This window comes from Ambystoma mexicanum, chromosome 3q (assembly GCF_040938575.1).
Source record: "Ambystoma mexicanum isolate Mex_15411 chromosome 3q, UKY_AmexF1_1, whole genome shotgun sequence".
In the NCBI taxonomy this organism is placed as follows: domain Eukaryota; kingdom Metazoa; phylum Chordata; class Amphibia; order Caudata; family Ambystomatidae; genus Ambystoma; species Ambystoma mexicanum.
The window spans coordinates 531,063,425-531,085,458 of record NC_090926.1 but is presented as its reverse complement, the minus strand read 5'-3'; the positions used below and the strand labels follow the sequence as shown (position 1 = coordinate 531,085,458).

Genomic DNA, 22,034 nt, shown 5'->3' with positions numbered 1-22,034 from the left:
AAAGGAGCGCCTTTCCTTCTCAAACCGGGGTCATTGCCTGGAATTCTCAGCTTTTGCAAATAGGAATGCTCCAGCCAGGAAAAAGGTCCTTCTCCCAGCTCTGCCAAATCTTGACTGTCCTTCTCTCTCCTCAAACTCCCCCCAGCAAAACTCTGATCACTCCCTCTAGCATGATACTTGCTATGACGCTGCTCCAATCAGAATCAATCATGCCATCTCCTCCCTCTCTACACAATGGCTCATTTTTATAGTAATACTTTGTAACCAACTGATTTCCTGTTCTTTCAAGCTCTTTTGCTTCCTGTAATTATGTGGACAGGGCAGCAGAGAGAAAAAAAATGGATGTGCGTTTAAAAGTTCACTTTCAGAATAGGCCTAATTCTGCAGTGGAGACACATTTTTATTAGTGGATTATGTTAACTTTAGTTTCATTAGTCAGGTTAGTTATGAGTAATGTAAGTTATTAATTTTCAAATGTGTCTCTCGCACCATAGGCATTTCAGGTGAAAAAATAGTGTGCATTTTTGAATGTGCACGTGTGCTTTTAACTGTAAAAATAGATTTGCATCTTATATGTAACAATCGTTTTTGACTGATTAGCCTGTCTTTCCTTGTTAATCTGGTAACACATATAGCAATGCACCGCACCCTTGTGGTGGTGCTGCAAAAAAAATTGCTACCTGTGCAGTAGTGCTGTACTCTGTGCTGTTTGCTACCTGTGCAGTAGTGCTGTACTCTGTGCTGTAACACGCCAAATATCCTTACAATGCTGATCCTGAAACACAGGTGTCTGCATACTATCTTTAACGCTTACCAGAGATGTGGTCAAGCCTTTTACACATACCATAACTTTGCTGGTTTTGCTCAACATGCTGTAACCACAGGTTTCAGACTATATCTAGAGAGTGCTTTGGCTTAAAGTGCTCTATAAATTAAATAAATAAATAAACAAATAAATAAATAAATAAATATATACAAATACATACATACATTGAACCTATGAGCCCTGGTAAGTGTGATTAATGAATGCAGTTTACTGAATCATTGACATGTCTGTTGAAAAGGGCTGTGTATACAATAGCACAACCCTATATTTCATGGAGCATGGTTGGACATGTGTGCTAATTTGCATACCCACAATGCACGCCTATCTTTCTCTGAACTGGGTGTGAACAATCAGTACTGGGTACGTGGTGGAACTGTGGTGTGTGAGACTTGGCTGAAACGGCCAATTCTGCTTTCACCAGAGACCTCCTAAATTGGTTAAGGAGAGAGTAGCAGTAGGGAAAGTCGTTTTCGGAGGATCGTAGATCCTGCACAGCGCTCCTTGAGATAGGTGTTACAAAAAGAACGGGTTTACTTAAATAATAACCAAAATCAAACTATTTTGATCACTCATTTGATTTTAAATGAAATGTAGCACCTGGCCTATGGTTGTCCTCAAATAAATGCTAAGAAAAAAAAAAGAACAAAAAAATAGCAACATTATAACAAAAAAGTAGATGAAAAATGATCAGTAAAAACCCAATAAAGGACTTTGACAGAACACATTCCTCGACAGGAATGGAACAGAATGCAGTGCTACGTTTCTGCGAAGGCATCTGCCCAGAGGCATCGCTCTGTTCGTGCTCACAAGGGATTAACGTGAGATTGCCCGCTGGATGAAATATAAATTAAAATTTTACTTCTGTCAATCTTGAATTAAGGACAGTTTCTCAAAATACACGCGTTGAATCAGCGTAGCCCGCATGCATTATTTATAAGCAGCGGTCAATCTGCGTATTCCCAAACAAGCAACTTGCCCAGGAGCCTTGGCAGAAACGCGTAATAAGCGAATTCTATTAGTTGTGTACATAGAAGCAGTGTCATTGTGCAAACGTGTATCCTGGCATGTGTGAACAAAGGCCCCCTGCCCATCATCTTGCATTGTGACTAGAAAGCACAGTGTATGCCAAGTGACAGCTAAATGTGCCTCGGAGTGGCACATTCTGCCATGTGCTGCGCCTGGGCTTCTAAAGTGCTCTGGGAATGAATAGGCACAGACAGCTATTGACAAGTACCTGCCACATGCAATCAGTTATGAATGCAACTGTTTTACTAGAACTTTGCTCATGAATACAACACAGTCTGAACATTGGCCAAGGCCCGCAAACAAATCTTTAGGTAGAAAAGTGCACACCCAGAATGTAGTGTTTCGATGTCGCAACTGTCAGTCTCCTGCCTTCTCATGCGTTGTGACTGTCATGATAGGCATTCAACATTGCTCTGACACCATCTTTTAGATGTCTGTCCCTTAGTGCTACACGTTTAAACACGTCTCATGAAACGGGAGACTTTGCAACCACCCACCCCCCTTGCCCTGATCCAAGAAATTGCACTGCCACAGCACTGCCACAGCACTGCCATTGGCAACTGTGTTCATTTCTGCTTGTGTTGCTGGGAGTCATCCGAGGTTGCTGCTGTGGTGGGGATGGGGGTAGAGCTGCCACCATGTCTCTGCACATTATTGCCAGGGTGGCACTCACTTCACATACACGCCTGGACACTAATACGAACTCTACACGTTTCTCTCTGACTACGTGTTTTTGAATGACATCTCTGGTGTACACACTTTTATTTTAGGGAGACTTCCCTAATTGTACTAAGACACAATGGGCCTCATTACGACCCAGGCGGTAAGGGGTTTACGGCAGCGTAAACAGCGCCGACCCTTACCGCCTGAGTACGAGGTCCCTTAGCGCCATGGAGGATTTAACACCTGCTTTTAGCAGGTGTTAAAATCCATGGCGCTAAGGGACCATGGAGTTAATTACGCCACCGTAATTTACGGTGGCGTAATTAACGCCTTCCCCACTCCCATTATGCCCTATGGGGCAAAAATGGGAATGGGGAAGGGTAAATGGGGATTGGGGACTTACCGCCCCGCCAAGGTCGGAATGGGGAGGTAAGTCCGCCAACCACCATGGCGTAAACGTAGTTTACGCCATGGTGGTAAAGTCACGGCCCAGGCGGTAACTTACCGCCTGGGTCGTAATGAGGCCCAATGAAGAGTAAGAATAGGCACCATATCTGTCGGATTTGATGTACTTTGCAAGTTAAAAAAAAAAATACAAGGCAACTTCAATCTCAGCCCTTTACTTACACCAAAATTGTGTAGAGACCAGGACACTCAGAAAACAAAGAATATTCAAGTTATGCTGTGTTCATATCAATTTATAAAAATATTTATATGCATTGAAAAAAGTTCATGGATCTTAGCTTCACCGAAGACTTATCCGTGGCTTGAAGTCAGCTGTGATCCCTTGCCAGCTGGCAGCCAGTCAAGGCATGAACACATGTCACGTGCTCCCATACTACACCAGCGACTGAGAGCCTGATGGTTTCTCCGGATCGAGACACTGACGCCCGATTCCACCTAGAACCACCAATTTGCCAATCATAACTGCTCCCTCAACTACACTTGCTTGTATGGCACAGCTTGCTGCCACTCCCCTACTCAACTGCCATTTACTCAACTAGTCTTACATGTAAAGAGTGAAGTGTACCTCGGGGGGAGTGGAAGGCGGAGTTGGGAGCAGCACACGTGGCAGTAGATCTGGACGTGAGGTGGGGGACGCTGGTGTGCCTTGCTGGGCCTGCCATGTCTTGCAGGACATCGTGGTGCATTCTGGTGCTTTATTCACATGGATGCGTTGCTGTGCAAATGCATGCCTCATTAAACTGCTCAATAGTCTACCGCCCACCCAATACAGTACATATTGGTGAAGCTACTCACACATGGCAAAATAAACAGCTGGTAGCACAAGAGAGTGAGCAACATCATCCAAACTCCACACCTTTCCAATCAGTTTGCATTGCACAGCCCCCTACTCCACCCAGCCCGTCCGCAGGCACATCTGGATATGCCAGCCTCATATGTGTGGGGAAGCATCCAGCTGTTGTTGGTGCATTGCTGTTTTGGACATTGCATAGGTGAATCCTGAGATGGAAGGGCATGTTGTGTCTCTGCTGGGTGATTGTGACAGGGTGTCTCAGCATTATGACTATGCGGGGTGGTGCGTGGACTAGGTTTTGTTTCAGGATTGGGTCAGTTTGCGCAATGCCAGATTTGGATTTATCGGCAGTTCTGGTAGTTGCATGTGTTTCTGCAGTGTTGAATAGTGCAATGAGATGTGATATAGTGTCTGTTAGGAAGGAATACCAAATAATCCACTCAGGCATTTTATCTTGTCCACCATAGTTGTCAAAATAGACAGTTTCATGTTAAAGAAAGGTTTTTGCAAGACCCCATTTTAGTTACCTTGCACTTCATTTTATCAATGCATGGAGTATTATGTATTGAACAGATGTTTTCTCAAGCTTTATGCTTGCCATATTTCTATTGGGAGTATTAAGACGAACCATGTGATATTTGACAACGTGCAGTATGTCAATAAACAAATCCGCAACATACTGCCTGTTGCGATGAAACCAGCAGATACATGGTCATGTTTCCTGTGTATTTAGCATTCCACCATCAATGGGCAAAGAAATACATGCGGGGAAAAATATTTGACCAGGGTCGACGTCAATAACTCAGTCCTCATGCTGTATACAGAGTTTAACTCTCACAGAAGTAGATCACCTGCACAAGCTCTGAAAAAGGTCTTTTTGCTCAGGTGTATCAGACAGGTCTATTCAGTAAACAAAGGATAACCGGATGAGTTTGGATCTGCGCACTACGCATGCTGTCCAAACCAGATTTAGACTCAGAAACGCAGGCAAGCCAGCATCAGCACTCATGACATACCTTGTTTCAAGTGGCACATTGCTGTTCAGCACCCAGCTGTCTTGAAGCTGTACAGATTCAGGCGTCGTGGCTAGGTCGTTGGGTACAGGAGCTGGCGCGTGGATCTGGTTCCGCCGATTTGTGAGTGAGTTCCTGTTGAGGGAGTTGGCGGATGTGTGATGGTGCGACAGTGTGTGATTGTGCGGTGGTGGGAGCGGAGGCCTCAGCGTTGACTGACTGTGATGGTTTGGGGGACCTACAGAAAAATAAAGACAAACACATTTTTTATGAGTGTGATTATACAAATGGCTCGAATCAATACAAACAACAGAGCCTAAGGAGTCATTGCAAGAAAATCCACAAGCTTTACAATTGAGAAAGTTTAGACAATTCCAGCCAGAATCCTAACACACAAGACAGTTCCAACTGTTTAGAAATGGCGTATGTATTGCATATGTCCTTGAACGTTTATAAACTGTGTACTTGATACGATTTTCAATTGCAAATTTTGCTTCAAACCCTGAACTGTGTTGTCTAGTATGTGAATTTGCCATTTTGGAATTATTGAGTAAGCATTGTTAAATGACCGTGTTAATTTTGCGGTCTAAAATCAACGTGTTCTGACGGTAAAAATCAGAGCAATTTCCGATCTTGTACAATGCACGATAACGTTTAACTCGAGGCTCTGATGAGGAACTCTGTGTGTAACTTTGCACCATAAACACGGGTGTGAGTGATTTTCATGAGAGAAAGGGCAATGTGATCGATGGCAGACAGGTATTCGTGTGTAATGGCATCTTTTGAAGTAGGAAATCAGGTTTGTTCCAAATGCATCTGCATAAACATCACACGGCATAAGGCCTGTTTTCAGCGACATTATTGGTTGCCTTTCAGGATTAGGTGCAACAATACTCTCTGAAGAGAACGTGAAGAAAACGCCACCCCTTCCATTAGAATGAGCCAAACAGCAGGCCCAATTTACACACTCTTGCACTGATAATCCATATAAATATCCGATGGCTTATATAGCTTAGAAAATGCCAATGCTTGAAGTCAACCCAACCTCTATATATCTGAGCGCCTAGAGCTGCTTATTTTCATCTACCAATTGAGGTTCTGTACACAATAAATTCTGAATAATATTAACAATACTAGTACTACTAACAATAATAATACAATTAACTAAAGTTTAAGGTAGAGAATTTAAAAACACTTCCCAATTAGCAAATGGCCTCCTACCATTGCATTTTCTTATCAGACTGAACAATTCTAGATGCATTAAACAGACTTCATGGTTTGTTATCAATACTAATTGTGTCTCCAGAGTAGAGAATTCTAGCTTGTTAAATTCTATTAATGTCAGTCGCATTTTCTCTCTGTCACTTCTGCCATTAATTTCCTATTCTTAGCATGCCTTAATTAAGCAGAAAGCCTAGCGGCAGATGGGGTATATACTGTCCAGTAATGGACCTGGGTCAAGTTGCAGGCCATAACTCTGTATCTAGTAACATTACGACGTGGTAATACCCCTGTTGAGGGGCGTTTAGCTAGCAGTAACCAAGGACAATGAGGGTGGAGTGGCAGAGTCACTCGGGACCTTAGTTAAACTGGTTGGCTGGCGTATGCATGAGTCAAGCAGAGAGAGTGAAGCTGCCAAAATAGAGAATGGACTTGCTCAAAACACTGTGGGCCATGGAGCAGACTGCCAACTCTCTCTGTCGACATAAAAACCATGATGTTGGAAGCTGAGGAAACGTAGGTAGTGGTGCAGAGGCTGCCGTGGGGTGGCACAGCAGTTTGCACAGGCAGGTGCCGGAGAGTGACATGGGGCAGAGCAATCCAGCAGAAGTCAGCAGGCAGGAGACTACCGAGAGTGAGTATGTTGAGACTCAGCAACATCAGAGGGAGGAGGGAGATTTGAGGGAGCTTTGCAAGTAATACCAGCAGACAAACCACACCTATGATGCAATGAAATGGCTACAATCACCCCTCATGAGTACCAATTTCAGTTGGGTGATATTGTATGTAAATATGTGCTTTGTAAAGCACTTTGGATTAAGGCGCTATATAAATAACACATCACTATCATTATCCCTTAATAATGTCACAGGTATTTAAAAAATATCTGTTCCTGGATTTGTATGTTGGTGCTCCCCATGAAATCATGAGAAGCATATAAGGAAGAGTGTCTGGGAAATCTCTAAATCAACAACACGGAAGCTAGAATATACTGGGTCCAAGATCTTTTATGCATATTAACCTCAAGCTGTAACACAATTGGGAAACCATTCAATATGTGCATGCTTCAGAGGACCAAATCCTTAGCAACATCTCCAAGATGGTTTACAGAGGTGTGGGCAGATACGCCTGTCATGTCTTATAAATCATGCAGGCAGATAACCTGAAACACACCTGAAAGATCACAAAATCAGATGTTCTAAAAAGGCACCATGTTTCAATAAGCAACACTGCATTACACACCCTTTTTAACCAACAAAAAAAAAAACACATGGAAAGACCCAGAACAACAAATACAATTCACTTATTCACTCATATATTTTGTTTCTCTTTATCCACGGTGATGATGTCACAGGTAAGAGGTCGGTTGATGTGTACTGGGTGACCCTGGGTTTTGCCGACCGCCTCACGCTCCACAGTGCTGGGCCAGGACGAAATATTAGGATCCCCCAGTGCCCAGTTGTCATCCCTAACCTTATTTGTAAAGTTTGCAGAAGTACCCCAAAAATGCTACGGTGGTATGAAATGCACAACTAATGCACCATAAACCTGAATATTTCATAAACTGGTGGCTGCTTGCCCATGGACATGTGGCTCCAAGAGAGGCATACCCACTCATAGACAGTGTCATCCTGTGGAAATGTTCAGGTTTCACTGCGATCCATTTTGATAAAAATTCCTCTTGCGCAGGTTTATTTGGCAAAACTTCTTATATGTCCAGGCCATATCCTGATGAATTTTGGAAACAGTTGGAGGCCAAAGTGAAAGAGGGTATTCTCCCCCACCACTCACAAGAGACATAAACATATGGCAAAACTAGTCTGTGGCAGCAACCTCTTTCTATCCCCACATAGGCAGCCAACAAATGAAGACCATCAAGAGAGGCTGGGAAAGTTGGAATCTATTTTTTTGTCCTGGGAGAGTAACTTTTACTGGTTATGCGGTTTCTGAACTGATCTGTGCTACTGTAAGCATTTGTCTTTTGGCTTTGTGTTTAAAAGGTTGGTGATGAAAATCAGGATAGGAAGAGAGACAAAGATGAATATTTGTATTCCTATGGCTAGTGGGAGAGACAATGTTTAACCACCCTTCGCTTTTCTGTCCCTTTCAATTTCTATGGCAGGAAATAGAAATGGCAGTCAAACGAGCCAGACAATATCCATTCTAGCCAGATAGAGGTTTAAAGATTGATGCTATTATGTTATTGGATTTCACAGGAGCAGAACTTTGCTGTTTCATGATGTGAAACCGAAGTCCTTAGTGAATATTGTGTTCATGGCCCTTGCATTGTATTACGGTTTTATTGTCAGGTATACCAGACTTTCCCCAGGTGAGTCCTCGTCAAAGGAGTGATTGTGATGCAACTCTGCATGTGTTGCTGAGGGATGGGATTCCTCTCTGAATCATTGGGCATATAGATTCCCAGCCAAATGCGTTTTTCTCCTCACACATGTGGACTCCACTAGGTGGTCAAAGAACAATTCTTATGATTGTAGTTGCAGGGATATACAACCTGAGGCTCACCAGATGTTTTGCACTACAACACCCATGATCCCTCATTATTGATTATGTTGGCTAGGATTTATGGATTTTGTAGTCCAAAACATCTGGAGAGCCAAAGGTTGCAGACCCTTGTTCTATTGAATTGGGATTCAGCCTCATGTATCCCAGTCTGTTGATATAGTAAACCCTTTTTTAAATCATGTACCAATTCCAAAATCCTACCATATTTTGTATGAGGTGGTGGGATATAGATGTTGTCATATTTAGTCAACACCTCCATCGGCCTCTGAGTGATTTGCCAAAACCGGAAATAGCAAAATGACTCAATAGTGTCTGGAATCAGCTTTAATATCACACCAGAAGAAAGCCAAGTAAAGTGGCAAGTACAGTGTGAATGTGGTTGCATCCACGGATTGGGTGGCTGGAAAATGTTTGATTGGCTGCAACCCTGTGACGGGGAGCCGAAACCCCTCTCATCTCCTCATGTTCATTACATCATCACCAATACCTTTTAGAACTAGGTGATTCTTGAGCCTGCCAGCGACTCTGAAAAAACAGAACAGGGAGCCCCCAAAGACAAATCATGCAAGGGCTCTGTCAAACCACATCCTTCTAAGACCAATTCTCACGGCAAAGCTCTGCCATTCTTTGTAAACACCTAATTTCATTTGACCAGAAAGATGCCGTGAGTATGGCTCACATGCCTCCCTGCCCCAAACCTACTGCGCATAGACAAATTACAATCTCAAGGAAGCTTTGGTGTTAGACGGCCTTGTTACTTGTACTTGTGTTGACTTGTCACATAGTGGAGCACACATTGCAACCAAGACAATTATTAACTAACAGACCCACAGGTCCAGAAGAGTATATCTGAAATTAAATGTGTCATGTTGGCCCTAGTTCTGTGTGGAAGCCTAGCTTGAATCCGTCACTTGGCTGACCCTGGTGGCAACAAAGTTGAGCACACCCAATGAGAAAACTTTACGAACTTTTCAAGTCTGTAGATGGAATGGACACATATATTCAAGGTATAGTTGTTGAGTACATTTTGCAGTGCAGTCAATTCCGCTGCTACATCGGTTTGGACATATTTGAGTCCCAGCACGTTGCCCATGCTAAAAAAATGCAGTCTGTAGACAGTTTGTTAGAGTGTGAAAGGCTCACCAAGATTCTCCAAATTTGGTTTGTATAATTTCAAATCTTTTCTGAAACATGCAGATAAACAGCCTGTGCAAACATTCTGTTATTCTAAGTAACATATTGTTACACTGTACTCTGGTTAGCCTACATATATCCTTTGAAATGACCCCGAATGAGCAAACAGAGATACCATTTGGTAAGCAAGGGAACATTAGCGAACAACCACATTTGCGTAGATTAATATGCAACTCAGATTAGAAGAATGCATCCTAACACAGCTTTTACTCCTTATTCTCCGTCTTGTCTCTGGAAGCCACAAACTCATTTACAGATCTGGACAGCTGGCCCTTGAAGTAGAGGTTCCTCTGTTTTCAATAGGAGAATAGTATATGTCCTAGGATTTATATATTCAGGTAAAACATGCTGGCCAACAGAACCTGTAATTACAGGCTCTACCGTGAGACAATTTGTATATCATTATCTTAGCCAGGCACAAAAGTTCAATGATGATATTGCATTCTGTTTCTTCAGTTTACTGATTTGTTTTGAAACTTTATATAAATGCAATAGCAAATACAACAAGTATTGCATTTGATTAAACCAGAAAGTGAAACAAGCAACACATTTACCTTGGTATACAGTTTCAGATATTAACCATATGATATAAAATATATTATATATGAATAGGTTAATAATGAGATCTGTTTAATGAATTAAGATAAGCAGGGGGTGACAAACAAGACAAACGTAGAAACAAATAAGGAAGGAAAAGGGAGGGGATGATGCTATTATAAATGAAAAGAGTACACATGAGGTCAGGTAGTGATTGAAAACATTCCACAATCGTTTCTGTGCATTTTTCCAGCTGGATGCAACAAGGATATTGAATTTTAAAGATTCTGCCCAACCAGATTTATCTATTTCATCTCTTTTTCTGGAATACTTATTGGTGAATAGGGTTGAGCGAAATTGTTAGATTCTGTTCCACCAGCCGCAGAAGTGAAATATGTCCTATTTTGATCCTTTGCACCTATACCTGCCGTTCCACCACCCCCCACATTTGAAAATGAGTGGTGAAAAGTTATCTCGTGCCAAACTCAGCACAAATCGGAAAGAACCAAACATACTTTCTCGTGCTGCTCTGAGAACCTAGCACACATCTCCATAGGGAACTTCTCACAGGGGAAAGAACAGCCACATAAAATGTGAGCTATTTTATGACTGAATTACGTATTCTTTTTTCATTTAAGAGCACAGTCATTACTGACAGGGCCAACAATACTGTATTTCCTGCTTATGTACCTTAGAACCTTGCTCACACAGGGACTACCAAGAGGGAAAAGGTGCAGCTGAGCAGGTACTTCTCTAATATCAAGTGACACTAATTGGCAGGGACAATATAGCAGTGCAGGGAGAAACATTTGCTTTAACTTAACGACACCTGAAACAGGCTTTATGCAGCGGGAAAGTGGATGAGGAAATGGTTGCCGAAAATCCCCATCCTAATGGTCTGTGAGCTAACACTAGAACCAACCACTTCTGTACTCACTGCTGGAATAAGCAAGACTGATCCTGTGTCACTGAGGTGCCTGTCTCTTTACATAATAGAGCAAGGCCATTGTCATGGTACGCCGGTGGCTCTTGTGGCATCATTGGAGGCAGGTACGCATTTGTGTGCCGCGCGTTAGATCAGTGCCAGTCTAGTTATTTCCAATATGACGTCTGCACGTCCGATATGTTTCCCTTGGACGTGCATTGTCTCTACGTTACAAACCTCCGCTTTCACGGGTAAGACACTGTATTGCCTGTTCTCCTCTGTCCTGTTTTCTATGTAGCTCCCCTCTTTGTTTGCTGACTCCTTTGCTCCCCCTCCTTTACTGCTGAACACCATGCTTGTTAGTTTCCTACCTATGATTTCTCCTCTGGAGCTCTGCAGGATCCCCTGCTGGGCAAGGTCTGCTTGCTCCTCCTATGGACTTCTGCCTGGATCTCCTGCTAGACCGACATTGTCCCATATTGACAGATACTCGCTGCATACCTCGCAAATAATACTATGAGACCGTGTATACATATGCCATCTGTAGGGGTGTTTTGTGGTTGGACTTGGCTTTTTGCCCAGAAGGTCTTTTTCCTCAAGATCCCACTTTGCCTAGGCTGTGTTCATTGGCTGAAGGTGTGGCTTTTTTATAGGAATAGAGCGTATCTCTTCAAGGAGCCACAGTCTACCAGACATAAGAAAGGAAGATGTCCACAAAGAGAGATTCAACAAGAAGCATCAGAGCAAGATAAAGGTGAGACCTTCGTTTTCGATCATTAGAGCCATACACTATCCGGCTGGCAGTTCATTTACTTGCATTATTCCCCGTGTAATGTTCAAAACGTTTCCCCGGATTTCACTGTGTAATAATAAGGCAGATTGAAAGTCTGTAATGCCCATTTCTGTGATGTGTACCGATCATGCAATGGCAAATAGTCATACTTTCATGTTTGACAGGCCTTTTCCCACCATATCACCTAAATTGACGAGTTCCTTGCCCCAACAACTGTTCTAAATAGAACTAGAGCGAAAAAAGGAATATTTTGTCTGTTTTATCAGGTTGTTATTTTAACATTAATTATACTTTTTTTCTGCTTCCCCTTTGCTGCGCACTTTCCACTTCTCCCCCTTCCATGCACTTTTCCCCTCCCCCTCTCCCATGCACTTGAGCGTTCTCAATGTCAATGGGCCTAGTAAGATCATTGTTTTGTTCTCCCCTGTTTCCCCTCCCTTGCCTTGTCGCGCTATGAAACACGCGATAGCTGCTGAATTGAATTGAATTGATATTTTAATTCTGTTAAGAAACCTGGTCTGCAAAGCACACATTTGTATTTGGCTTGGACTTGTTACTGCAAAATGCACCCCTGATCAGTGCTGGAAAGGGACGCAATTTACTGGAGTAACTCCCCCTTTCCGGTTGTGCGTGGCTGAAGGGGGACTGTCAGTGGTGTAGGCGGGACTGAGGGGGTGTAGGTAAGTGTCAAATTATGTATGTGCCCTGAATGTAGAATGCTGACTGCTTTGCATTAAAACAAACTGCATTTTGGGAACATAACAATGACCATCAATTTATCAAACATGTCTGTGCTAGCAATTCAAAATGTTCTTTCTGTCTGAGCATGCAGTGCGCTTTAGGTACCCTGACAGTACAATGTGTTGCACAGCATGAGACATAAATACATATTTGGACAGTTTTATTGTTTAAGTTTGGGCTGTTGAGCAAAGGATGACTTTCAGATGCAGTCTTTGAAAACTTGTGACGCTCAGCTGCACAGGAGTTTCCTCAACTTCTGGGGTTTGGACCTTATATCAACATGGAGCAGCGCAGCTCCACCTTTTTTAGGTCCGATTCCTCACCTACCCGTGCTCAATTGTTCAGTGCTGATAGTGTCATTGACATTACAGAAAATACCATCAGAACATGTTCCCCCCTGAGATCTACACGCTTTGGTGGATGTTTACAGGTGCTTTGGCCCGCTGAGTTCATTCAGTATTCCCTTGCACTATGTTTTGGTTCATTTATCAGCGCTTTCCAACTATGTCACTTACAGCTCATCGTTGTTAAATATTTCACATTCTCCAAAAGGTCTGTGACACTGTACATAGTAAATGCCACAGCTGATTCTTGACTACAAGATGTTTAGTTATTCTAATTTTTCACATTCACTTAAGATGGAAAGTACCTATGTTAATCCTTCACCTAGTCATCCCTCCTCCCCTCTTACACCTGGTATTTGCCTAGCTGTGTTTCCTTCCATATATCCCTGTCAATGTCACAGCAACAAGACATTGGGGGTCATTATAAGTTTGGAGGTAGCTATGCCGCTATTAGTTGCATGGCTACTCCCTTACCAGATACTGGGTCCTGGTTCCTCGAATGAGCAATTACCGGGCCATTCCAACCTTGGAGGATCCGGTAATTCCTCATTCAAGGAACCCGGACCCAGTACATCCCCATTCACATTCAAGCCCCCATAGGGCTCATTGGAAATGGGAGGGTGCTAACAACGGGCCAGTTAATAACGGTCCTTAGCGGGTTCAGCGAACAGACCAGGGTGCTAATAACTTGTTCATTTACTTGCATTATTCCGCGTTAATAACAGGCCCGTTGTTAGCACCCTGGTCTGTTAGCTGGTAAAACCAGGCACCCTTAGCAGGTTCCTGCGAACAGACTCGTAATGAGACGTTAAGGGGTTGACGGCGCCGGCACCTTTACCAGCGCTGTTAATCCCCTAACGTTTAACTCGTAATGACCCCATTGACTTTGCGATTAAATTGAAATTCTTAACTTTGATTAAGAGGCACTGGCCATTCATTTGGTCCAGAACGTGGTTGGAATCCTGCAGTATCTGCCTTGTTCCTTGCTGGCTTTCTGTGCTGATTCTCTGGATGCTATATTTGCCCCAACTCGTTAGTGCTGGTGCCACTGGCCGCATCTCTTCCTTGCTGCAATCCCACAATGGAGTCCTTCACCCACCCCTACTATACACACTCCCTCAAACATCATTGCCCGCTCACCCATTCTACTTACCTGTGCACATCCCAGTGCATTCCAGCCATCCAGCGGGTCCTGGGCATGGAAAGGGTGAATGGATGCTAATCACGGCCATTTTAGTTGGCTGCTTGTTTTTTCGGCAACTGGGCATGTGCAAATTGTGTGAAACCTGCTTCCCTCAAAAACCAACATTTCAATTTCTAAATTAAAAATATATTACTCACCCCCCGCAAGGGGTACTCATGGTAACAACCCTTCCATTTGAGAGTCTTACAGGGCTAGTAACAATCATGAGCTTTTGGCAAAGTCCTCACTTCAGGCCTAACTTAGCCCAGACTGGTGGATAGTTACAGTCCCGGTCTGCCCTCAAACACGGGGGTTATCGCTACATTGTGTTAACCCAATCTCTATATAAGCATAAACAAATGTTTACTGTGTATTATAACACAGGTACACTTTGGGCCTCATTCCGGGTTTGGAGGTAATCATGGTGCTATTAGCGCCATGACTACCTCCAATACCGGTACAGAGTCTGCCCTCATTCAATGGGGACTTACTGGTCTATTCCGACCTTTGCGGGACCGGTAAGTCCCCATTGAAAAAGCCATTCCCCATTCCCATTTGAGCCCCCATAGGGATCAATGGGAAGGGGGAAGGCGCTTATAACGGTACCGCAAATTGCGGTACCGTTATTAGCTTTAAAGTCCCTTAACGGGTTCGGTCCTTAACGCCTGGTAAAACCAGGTGTTAAGGAAGGGACCCGCTAAGGGAATTCGGAATAGGGAGCAAATGGTTTACCGGCACCGGTGTCCTTACCGGTACCTGGTGTCCCTTTGCGCCCAACTCATAATGAGGCCCTTGGACACATATGGAAAATGACTTCCTTTGTGCATTATTGTTTGCACATGCCAGTGCACAGTACACATTAGTTAGTTCAGAAATCAGTCCCTCACAAAACCTTCAGTGATTCTGCCAAAAAACTCAACCACTCATAACCGACCATCAACTATCAGCAATCTCTCATAAGTTTACAGGCATAACAGCAAACTATTAAAACAAAGGAAGAAAAAAAAATATCCAAAAAGCAAGTCCTGAAATATCTGTGCTCCAACATAAATTGATCAGCTGGTCTCAGAATCTTCAGTGTACTCCTGGTAAGCAAGTCCATAAAATAAGCAGTCCTACTCATAACATCATTGTGAAGAAGCAGCAATGGCACCTACCATGCCAGAACTGCACACATCAAAACCCACCGGTCAACTTGTGGCACAGCTACACGTTTCTTAAAAGTTAAGAGATTCAAGCAAGTACACCCCAATAGAGAACTGCTGGAGGCAGATCACCCTGTGTTGAGCACACCCTTAATTGGAGCAGAACAACTAAAAAGACAAATACACCGAATCTATTGAATTTCCATTTTCAAGGGTTGCTCCATATAACTCATGGTGATTGGTTGCCTTCGAATCTAAACATGTTTTAATCCTTTAAATAGGACTTACAAAACAATAATGGAAATCACCCCATGCTATAAAAAGTCCTCGCTGCGTTCACCTTTCCGAACAAGAGGAATGTGTGCCCTACTTTATAAAGGTTTTCTGCTAAAGAAGGAACCCCTTTGAGAACAGATCCACTCTGAAGCCCACATCTACTTTATGAAGACATTATACAGGTTGCGTAGGATAAACCTGAGCCGGAACAGGGAGGAGAGATTCACCTGACTCAGCCTAATTACACTGACTTCAATGATACAGTGACTTGTTCTGCAAAGGCCAACGCAAGACTGATGGGATATCCTTCACTGCGTATAACTCACCGCCATAAGGCAAGGCAAGGCTTTATAAGTAACAATCACTGGAGCACATTTTATGCATCTTCCGCTTTTGAGAGAAGACCATAAAGAAGTCAAGTGCTTGGTTCGCGAAATAGAGAGAACAGGTCAAGGAGTAACAAAAGAAAAGGCCTATGTGGAAGGCCTGGCGTTGGGCAGGGATGAGGAGCAAGGACTTATATTATCTGTCCTTACATTGGACACGTTCATTATGGTAGGGAAACAAATGTGCATATATATAGGAGAGGAAGGATAGCTCAGGGGCAATGCATTTGTCTGAGTTTGTCTTGGAAGAAAGGCAACGCAATGCAACATGATCCGGCGCTTAGAAACGACTTGCTGGTATTAAGCGTGTTGATGAACAATTATAACATTATAAATGGAATGATACACTTAAGATAATACTCTTTCATGAATTAACGCTTATAAAATCTCTTTAAAGTGACAATTTCATTTAATTTTAGTTTGTGTTCTCATTGTAACTATCAAGAATGGAGCATCAAGCCTTTTGTTTTTTTTACATTTTATTTAGTTATTCGACAATGCATTGAGCATGTTTTGTAAGTATATTAGGGTGGTTTCTTTCACTATCGTCTGACAGCTGTGAAATGCACCGTACTTTAATGTTGCTGCCACTTTCTGGAGAACAGGTATTTGTTGATGTGGCGGATACTTGTATTACTGCTGTTTCTAGAATGGTGATCCGCTACAGAGCCATTGACCTGATTGATTCTAGTGTTTGAAAAAACTGGTACGAGAAACGGTGTACCTAGAAATCAAATAGGGCTGATTTGCAGAAGGAAAGCAACACTTGTTCTCTCTTTAGATGGATCATTTGCACGTGAGTAAAATGCACCTCAGTCACCGTGGGTAACTAATAGATGTTAAAATTAGGAATGATCATTCGAGTTAGATAGAATTCATGCTTTAACCAGATAAATATGCATTAGGGTAGGTTTCCAGAACATAATATGGCTAATATGTCAATCTTTCTCTAGAATCCTGACTTTTTTAGGAAAATACAGTTATTATGGGTCTCATTACAAGGTTGCTGGTCCAGTAACAACAGTACCAGTTGTTACCAGACTGGCAAACTATGAGTTCTGCGAGCGGGTGCCTTTCAGGCTGGAAGGTCTGACCTGGTGGGTGGAATGGCACCCGCTTGCAGACCATGTCGGATGCACCGGCACCATTCACAAATGGTGCCAGTGCATCCGGCTTCCCCATTCCCATTGAATCCAATGGGACTCAAATGGGAATGGGGACTAATATTTACCAGCGGCCGGGAATGTGCAATTACCGGGTCCGCCGGGGCTGTAATGCCCCAGTAAATGCCCATTTAATTGCCCATTCCCGGGGGCGCCGGTAAATTCTTCACTCGGCAAAGTCGTAATGAGGCCATATATCTAGTTAGTGAAAGAGGTAATGTGGTCTGGATTTTGAGTCCTTGGATGATAGATTTACAGTAGAGTTGATGGCACTTGGTGAAGCAGATTTGTTGCAATGGGTTGTGTTCAATGTCATGACCTGTGCATCTGCGGGCCTGTGGCCGGGGCTGTGGTCTCAGGGTGACATCACAAGATACAAAGGAGTGTCAGGAGGCGGGACAGCTCAAGGGTTGAATACATGCAGATCACAGGTGGAGTCGACTGTGAACTTGCAGGAGGTAGCATTCAGCATGTTAGTGGACTCCATATGAGCCATAATTGGCTTAAAGTAAAGTCACTTTGAGATTGTGTATGCTATGGCACATACGGTTTATCTCAGCTATGCATTGATGTGTTGATTATTGGTGAATAGGTGTATAGCAAAATATGGAATTAAATTAGGAGAGCAGGTATTAGGCACACTTGGAAGTACTTTGGATGCAAGAAGTAGCCTCATAAAATTATGTTTTTTTGGGGTACATTTCTACCGCAGAAGTGCATTCAGCTGCATCAGAATATTAATCAGAAAGTGATATTTTTTCTTCCGTTGCATCTGCGTGCCCTTGTGTTGGCAGCCTTGGTGCTTAGCATCATTGATTACTGTAACTCCCTGTACATAGACCAGATAGGCAACTTGATGGATCGCCTCCAAGTCTTGCAGAATTCAGCTCCCCAAGCTGCTAGGAGTACTCCATTTAGAGCCCACAACCCCTTGTCCTTTGACCTCTACGTTGGCTTCTAGTTGCCAAACAAATACATTGAAATCTCTTTGCATTGTGCGTCAAGGTTTTCTGGTATATGTGCAGTTTATGTACAGCATACATTCCGCCCTGTGTTCCCACGCGTTCTTTACGCTTGCCAGGTGTTGATTTTATTCAGGTTCTCAAATATAATCTATCTTGGATGGAAGGATGCGCCATCCATGTGGCGGGAGCAAAACTCTGGAATTCCCTTCCGTGAACCCTAGGGATCACTGAAAACCATCTGCTTTCCCATCGGTCATTAAAAACTCATATTTTCGTCTGATTCTATCTACTTTTTTAGTTTCTCTTGGGCCTCACCTTTTCCCCGTCAAGTTCCCCTTAGCACCAAAATGACCCTGGGTGAATGTTGCACTATACAAAACATTTAAAATAACATGAATGGCTGGTCAAAAGTCACATTTGCGCATGTTTAAGTGCAATGTTTTAATAGAAATTAGACACCACAATTATGGTGATAGCACTGATTACATAGTTTCAACTGGAGTGGGGTGGCACTCTCTTTTCACTGCAGACGAAACAATCATCATGGCTCGTGTCTGGGATGTGGCGAATCAAGGTAAGCTTTAACAGAAGACCGGAAGTGAGGGACAGAACCAGTGATTCAATAGTGCAGCTTGGAAAGTTAGATCTTTGGACATGCATAGAAATGCAGGTTCTAAAGAGCAAATCTGGGTCTTCTCTTCTGCCCATGTCCACTGTCTGCATCTCTCTGTCATCTCCCTTTCCATATCCATCAACTGCAGCCTCATTATTGCATGCTACTTTTGTATCCTATTGTTGTTCAATGGAGCCTGCTTCCCAGCTACGTTTACACTACATGGAAGCCTGCACATACATACTTACATATTGTAATGCAGTCAGCTGGTCTCTTTACAAGCCCATTTGCAAATTTACCAGGGCATAGGTTTTGACACCAACGAGGCATTTCTGGACCACTAAATGTGGAAGATGTTGACTTATGTGTCAGGCAGGGATGCTTCGATAACGGTAGAAGTGTATTGTCCTCTCAAGCATGTGATTTACAAATATCACAACATTATAACTGGAAGGGTTATGTGCCTCTGGATATGTGCGATATATAAATGTCAAAATCAATCAATCAATAAATAAATAAATAAATACAAATAAAGGGACATTGAGTGGACGGACTAAGGTAGCAATCACTAGAGTCTGTGTCCTTGAGCTGAAAACTATGGGTTCCTTAATGGAGGTAACCTGCAGGTTTTTTTCTTATGTGCGTGCGTACTTTTCACAAAATCATACAAAGAAATGATAGCAGTGCCTTTGCTCCTTCTATGGAGGAGCAAACAATATTGGCAACTGCATGGAATAAACTGCAAGACATAAAAATGCATTTACATATAGGGCCTCATTCCGAGTGCGGCGGTAAGGGGTTAACGGCACCGGTAAGGGTGCCGGTGCAGTTAACCCCCTACCGCCGCATTCCGAGGTCCCTTAGCGGGTCCCACTAGGGCCGGCTGGTTTTACCAGCCGCCCTTAGCGGGACCCATTAAGGGACCAAGGAGCTAATAACGGGCCCGCTATTTGTGGGCCCATTATTAGCTCCTTTCCCATTCTCATTGAGCCCTATGGGAGCTCGAATGGGAATGGGGAATGGTTTTTGGAATAGGGACTTACCGGGTCCACAAAGGTCAGAATGTCCCGGTAAGTCCCCATTCCGACACCGCGAACCTGGACATGGGTTTGGAGGCAGCCATGGTGCTATTAGCACCATGGCTGCCTCCAAACTCGTGATAACCCCATAGTCTGCGCAGGACATGTTTGCTAGGAGCCAGTCGATCAATGATTACAGACCACACAGAGCCTTGAGGCACTAAAATAGCAACCCATAAAAAAAAACAGTAGCACGATGACGACTTGTAAGGGGAGAAAACACAGTATGAGCAACCATTAGTTCAAATGCAGAGAAACAAAATAATGGCCAAAGTACATATTTAGACGTAATAATAATTGACAGAAAATAAGTTTTGTACTGTTGTCTACAACCCTTTGTGATATGTGGTAGGATTTAATACTTGATTGTTTTTCTGGAGGCGGTCATTTAGCGATAAGCAAGAATGACAAGGGGAATCATGAAGGCATTCCAAAAATTGCCACACAATACATGCAAAAATCAGTACGTGAAAACCACTGAGTGTGGACATTTAGATGGATCCACCTTCACCTTAAAGAAAACGAGAAGAAAAGCCATTTCCAATATGTCAACTGAGAATCCCACCAATAACGCTGCAAGTTGCGATACAAATATCCTCATTTCCTTTGAAATGTTGCTGACATCTTGCAGTCAATAGAAGGCAAGGTCATTGTAGAAGGAATAGCTGACACAGAAAAGAGTTGCTGCATGCCCCTCGAGCGCAGTGAGAGCGAGCACGGTGTTCTGAAGAGTGGTGTCGCTGTTTATTCACAAGATCAGAGCAGCGAGAAGATGATGCGATGCCGCGACGTCCCTAGACACCAGACCTTTCCAGTCCCTCAATCTAGTCAAAATTAATTTGCCAGTTTGCTTATATATATTGAAGGCTTGAGAAAACATGAGCATATTAAAAGAGCCTGGAAATGGCAGCCTGGACTGGGATACTAACTGAGGCAGACAGGCCATCATCTTGTCAATTTCCAGAAGTTCCCCAGGAGAAAGGTCTTTAAACAAATGTAAAATATATTTGGCTTTACAGTAATTGCAAATCAAGGCGAGCTCATTTTGGGAGTGTATAGGCAAAGCAGTCTTGGCTACATCTGCTTAAACGTTAAAACTAAGCATTTATTTTTCTGTCAGGTAGCATCAGAATCGCCAGTGAGATAGCTCTGATAGTAAAGCACATGCTTCAGGGCAATGATCTGTGACAGACCTTCAGTCGTATGCTTGATTCGGAGTGGAGCGACATCTCTGCTCTACCTTCCAAAGTTAATATTTTGAGAATCAATCAATTGGGTATGAGTAACTCCTAATATTGCAATGCCTAGAAGTATAAACAATCTGCCATTAAGCACTAACACAAGAAATTGATATGCACGCCGTTAAATGACCTTTGGTTCTGATGAAATCATTAGAAATGACATCACAAAACAAGACCTTGGATCCAGATGGCATCAGAGAAAGTTATAATATAGATTTAAAAAGAAACAAGTATGTTACAATATCAAAGCGGCTGGAAAATGATAAGCTATCAGACAGAAACACAGACACATCCCTAGCCACCCTTTAAACTGAGATCCTCGGTCCCTCCCTCTCTTCCTCCTCCTCCTCCTCTTCCTCCTCCTCCTCCTCATCCTCCTCTTGGTCTCTCTCTCCCCTCTCATCCCTTGAAATATTCTCTCGTGTGTTTTTCACTTTCAGCTCTTCCTAAAGCTCATGCCTCTTCTTTGCTCTTCCCTTCTGGATATCAGTCTTTCTTCTCCCCTCCTTTGTCTACCACAAGGTGTTCATTGTGTGTGGTCTGCCTTGGGTGGTAGCGATGCACGGTAGAAATCAACATAACATAACATAACATATTGTCATCTTAATGCAGTTATAGCCTTACACCTCTGATATGGTCACTACATGCTAAAAAACAACTCACATGCCCACGTGCTGTGGTCATTTGCTAAATGAAGCCCCTTATAAGCAAATACTGCCTGTTACTATAGTCCTTTTGTAGCCTCAGATGCCAGGTAAAACCTTAATATGTACGGTACAGACTGGCATATCAAGTTTACTTACTATATTTTAAGTGCAGTGTCAAATGCCTCAGAAATGCCTTGAACAAACTTTCAAGTCTCGTATGGCTGGAAAGGTCACCATATGTAAGGCACAGCATTACATTTACAGGTGTAACC

At 43.1% G+C, this 22,034-nt stretch overlaps 1 protein-coding gene across 7 annotated transcripts in view; it reads right to left on the bottom strand.

The window, feature by feature from the left end:
* The window catches only part of TENM2 (teneurin transmembrane protein 2), a 3,863,575-nt gene that overhangs the window by 853,458 nt on the left and 2,988,083 nt on the right, over window positions 1–22,034 (bottom strand). For all 7 annotated transcript variants that reach the window (XM_069654289.1, XM_069654288.1, XM_069654292.1 and 4 more), the window contains one exon: window positions 4,790–5,024. In XM_069654289.1, the coding sequence (XP_069510390.1) occupies window positions 4,790–5,024 (235 nt within the window). The remainder of the gene's footprint in view (window positions 1–4,789; window positions 5,025–22,034) is intronic.